This window comes from Sinocyclocheilus grahami, unplaced genomic scaffold (genome assembly GCF_001515645.1).
Source record: "Sinocyclocheilus grahami isolate Dianchi unplaced genomic scaffold, SAMN03320097.WGS_v1.1 scaffold265.1, whole genome shotgun sequence".
NCBI classification, from domain to species: Eukaryota; Metazoa; Chordata; class Actinopteri; order Cypriniformes; family Cyprinidae; genus Sinocyclocheilus; species Sinocyclocheilus grahami.
Genome location: NW_015505444.1, coordinates 563,983 through 568,921, shown reverse-complemented (window position 1 = coordinate 568,921; position 4,939 = coordinate 563,983). Strand labels below are relative to the sequence as shown.

At 39.2% G+C, this 4,939-nt stretch overlaps 1 protein-coding gene across 1 annotated transcript in view; it reads right to left on the bottom strand.

Moving 5' to 3' along the window:
• LOC107599395 (uncharacterized) overlaps window positions 1-4,939 on the bottom strand; it is a 76,713-nt gene that overhangs the window by 24,902 nt on the left and 46,872 nt on the right. The window contains exons 7-9 of the mRNA XM_016290974.1: window positions 4,422-4,585; window positions 2,850-4,250; window positions 213-2,678 (exon numbers count right to left, since the gene is read on the bottom strand). Coding sequence (XP_016146460.1) covers window positions 213-2,678; window positions 2,850-4,250; window positions 4,422-4,585 — 4,031 coding nt within the window. The remainder of the gene's footprint in view (window positions 1-212; window positions 2,679-2,849; window positions 4,251-4,421; window positions 4,586-4,939) is intronic.

The window sequence follows — 4,939 nt, the reverse complement described above, 5'->3', positions numbered from 1 at the left end:
GGCTCATGAGGTTTATGCATTGGCTCATGATGATGTACTATTGGCTCATGATGATTATGCATTGCCTCATGATGATGTACTATTAGCTCATGGTGTTTATGCATTGGCTCATGGGGTTTATGCATTGTCTCATGATGATGTACTATTGGCTCATGAGGTTTATGCATTGCCTCTTGATGATGTACTATTGGTTCATGAGGATTATGCATTGCCTCATGAGGATGTACTATTGGCTCATGAGGTTTATGCATTGGCTCATGATGATGTACTATTGGCTCATGGGGTTTATGCATTGCCTCATGATGATGTATGGTTGGCTCATGAGGTTTATGCATTGGCTCATGATGATGTACTATTGGCTCATGAGGTTTCACTACTGGATCATGAGGTTTATGCATTGGCTCATGAGGATGTACTATTGGTTCATGAGGTTTATGCATTGCCTCTTGATGATGTTCTATTGGTTCATGAGGTTTATGCATTGCCTCTTGATGATGTTCTATTGGTTCATGAGGTTTATGCACTGCCTCATGATGATGTACTATTGGCTCTTGAGGTTTATGCATTGGCTCATGGGGTTTATGCATTGTCTCATGATGATGTACTATTGGCTCATGAGGTTTCACTACTGGCTCATGAGGTTTATGCATTGGCTCATGATGATGTACTATTGGCTCATGATGATTATGCATTGCCTCATGATGATGTACTATTAGCTCATGGGGTTTATGCATTGGCTCATGGGGTTTATGCATTGTCTCATGATGATGTACTATTGGCTCATGAGGTTTATGCATTGCCTCTTGATTATGTACTATTGGTTCATGAGGATTATGCATTGCCTCATGAGGATGTACTATTGGCTCATGAGGTTTATGCATTGGCTCATGATGATGTACTATTGGCTCATGAGGATTCACTACTGGATCATGAGGTTTATGCATTGGCTCATGAGGATGTTCTATTGGTTCATGAGGTTTATGCATTGCCTCTTGATGATGTTCTATTGATTCATGAGGTTTATGCACTGCCTCATGATGATGTACTATTGGCTTATGAGGTTTATGCATTGCCTCATGAGGATGTACTATTGGCTCATGAGGTTTCACTACTGGATCATGAGGTTTATGCATTGGTTCATGAGGATGTACTATTGGTTTGTGAGGTTTATGCATTGCCTCATGATGATGTACTATTGGTTCATGAGGTTTATGCACTGCCTCATGATGATGTACTATTGGCTCTTGAGGTTTATGCATTGCCTCTTGATGATGCACTATTGGCTCATGAGGTTTATGCATTGCCTCATGAGGATGTACTATTGACTCATGAGGTTTATGCATTGGCTCATGATGATGTACTATTGGCTCATGAGGTTTCACTACTGGATCATGAGGTTTATGCATTGGCTCATGAGGATGTACTACTGGTTCATGAGGTTTATGCATTTCCTCTTGATGATGTACTATTGGTTCATGAGGTTTATGCATTGCCTCATGAGGATGTACTATTGGTTCATGAGGTTTATGCATTGCCTCATGAGATTTCACTACTGGATCATGAGGTTTATGCATTGCCCCATGATTATGTACTATTGGCTCATAAGGTTTATGCATTGCCTCATGGTGATGTACTGTTGGCTCATGGGGTTTCACTATTGATCCATGAGTTTTATGCATTGGCTCATGAGTTTTCACTATTGGCTCAAGAGGTTTCTCTGGCTCACGAGGTTTATGCATTGCCTCATGAGGACTCACTATTGGCGTGTGAGTATTTACTATTGGCCCATGAGGATTGACTATTGGATCACGAGGTTTATGCATTGCCTCATGTGAATTCACTATTGGCTCATGAGGTTTAAGCATTGGCTCATGAGGATTCGCTATCGGCTTGTGAGTATTCACTATTGGATCATGAGGTTTATGCATTGACTCATGATGATGTACTACTGGCCCATGAGAATTCACTATTGGCTCATGAGGATTCACTAATGGTTCATGAGGTTTATGCGTTGGCTCATGAGGTTTAACTATTGGTTCATGAAGATTCACTATTGGCTCATGAGTGTTATGCCCTGGCTCATGAAGTTTCACTATTGGCTCATGATGTTTATGCATTGGCTCATGGGAATTCACCATTGTCTCAAGTGGTTTATGCATTGGCTCATGAGGAATTACTATTAGCTCATGAGGGTTATGCATTGACTCATGAGGTTTCACTATTGGCTCATGAGGATTCACGATTGTCTCAAATGGTTTATGCATTGGCTCATGAGATTCTGGTATTGGCTCATGATGTTTATGAATTGGCTCATGAAGTTTTACTATTGGAGATTTCTGTTTTGGTTCATGATTTATTTTTATTGATTCATGTGATTTTTGTATTGGTTCATGAGATTCTGGTATTGACTTATGAACATGATATTTATTCATTGGCTTATGAAATCCCGATATTGGTTTGACAGGCTCTGGAATTGAGTTTGGCCCAACAAACTCTTCTTCAGTTACTTCATGCTTCCCAGGAATCTTCTCTTTCCTCCCAGAAATCTCCTCACCCTTCCCAGTATCCTCCACTGGGTGTGGTGTAGGTAATGCTTGGGTGCAATCATTCAGATAATCACAAAGTTGGTATGTACACACAAACACACACGCATACCCCATGTTGTGTTTTATAAACAGCTATTGAACACCAAGCAGACTATCCAAAAATAACAACCTGTACATTCATCATAAGACTTTCACGCTATATTCAATCACAATTATCTCAATCTAGAGCGATCACAGACCACAAACTCCTCTGTGGTCTCTACTACACTACTCATTTTTAACCACAGGTTAGGAAAAGGTCACTATTGGCTCATGAGGTTTATGCATTGCCTCATGAGGATGTACTATTGACTCATGAGGTTTATGCATTGGCTCATGATGATGTACTATTGGCTCATGAGGTTTCACTACTGGATCATGAGGTTTATGCATTGGCTCATGAGGATGTACTACTGGTTCATGAGGTTTATGCATTTCCTCTTGATGATGTACTATTGGTTCATGAGGTTTATGCATTGCCTCATGAGGATGTACTATTGGTTCATGAGGTTTATGCATTGCCTCATGAGATTTCACTACTGGATCATGAGGTTTATGCATTGCCCCATGATTATGTACTATTGGCTCATAAGGTTTATGCATTGCCTCATGGTGATGTACTGTTGGCTCATGGGGTTTCACTATTGATCCATGAGTTTTATGCATTGGCTCATGAGTTTTCACTATTGGCTCAAGAGGTTTCTCTGGCTCACGAGGTTTATGCATTGCCTCATGAGGACTCACTATTGGCGTGTGAGTATTTACTATTGGCCCATGAGGATTGACTATTGGATCACGAGGTTTATGCATTGCCTCATGTGAATTCACTATTGGCTCATGAGGTTTAAGCATTGGCTCATGAGGATTCGCTATCGGCTTGTGAGTATTCACTATTGGATCATGAGGTTTATGCATTGACTCATGATGATGTACTACTGGCCCATGAGAATTCACTATTGGCTCATGAGGATTCACTAATGGTTCATGAGGTTTATGCGTTGGCTCATGAGGTTTAACTATTGGTTCATGAAGATTCACTATTGGCTCATGAGTGTTATGCCCTGGCTCATGAAGTTTCACTATTGGCTCATGATGTTTATGCATTGGCTCATGGGAATTCACCATTGTCTCAAGTGGTTTATGCATTGGCTCATGAGGAATTACTATTAGCTCATGAGGGTTATGCATTGACTCATGAGGTTTCACTATTGGCTCATGAGGATTCACGATTGTCTCAAATGGTTTATGCATTGGCTCATGAGATTCTGGTATTGGCTCATGATGTTTATGAATTGGCTCATGAAGTTTTACTATTGGAGATTTCTGTTTTGGTTCATGATTTATTTTTATTGATTCATGTGATTTTTGTATTGGTTCATGAGATTCTGGTATTGACTTATGAACATGATATTTATTCATTGGCTTATGAAATCCCGATATTGGTTTGACAGGCTCTGGAATTGAGTTTGGCCCAACAAACTCTTCTTCAGTTACTTCATGCTTCCCAGGAATCTTCTCTTTCCTCCCAGAAATCTCCTCACCCTTCCCAGTATCCTCCACTGGGTGTGGTGTAGGTAATGCTTGGGTGCAATCATTCAGATAATCACAAAGTTGGTATGTACACACAAACACACACGCATACCCCATGTTGTGTTTTATAAACAGCTATTGAACACCAAGCAGACTATCCAAAAATAACAACCTGTACATTCATCATAAGACTTTCACGCTATATTCAATCACAATTATCTCAATCTAGAGCGATCACAGACCACAAACTCCTCTGTGGTCTCTACTACACTACTCATTTTTAACCACAGGTTAGGAAAAGGTCACCAAAACCACATCTACCACAATACTAGATATCTTACAAACTCTTAATGGCCTAACAATACCTTCGATGAACTGTTTCTTAATTTCTCTGTGGTGTGTCCTCTCTTTTTCAACAGGAATCATGTGTTGTCCTGGATGCTTGGGTTGATGATTATGTCTGTGAGGGTCTGTAGTTTATCAAAAAGAAGGAAATGTCATTTAAAAAATCTTATGTCATGTCAGAATGACATAACACCAATAAGAACCAACAAGAAGTCACATCTCAATGAAATAATCTAAATCACATATTTCCTACTTCCTTTTTACCGTATAAAAGGGTCCCAAAATATTTTTCATTTATTTTAATAATTTTTAAAAATATTTTGATATTTTATATAGTGCTGTTAAATCGATTAACCGCGATTAATTGCATCCAAAATGCAACTTGAAAACTTGAAAGGTTTGTGTTTCCATAATGTGTGTGTGTACTGTATGTATATATACTGTGTGTGTATATATATATATATATATATATATATATA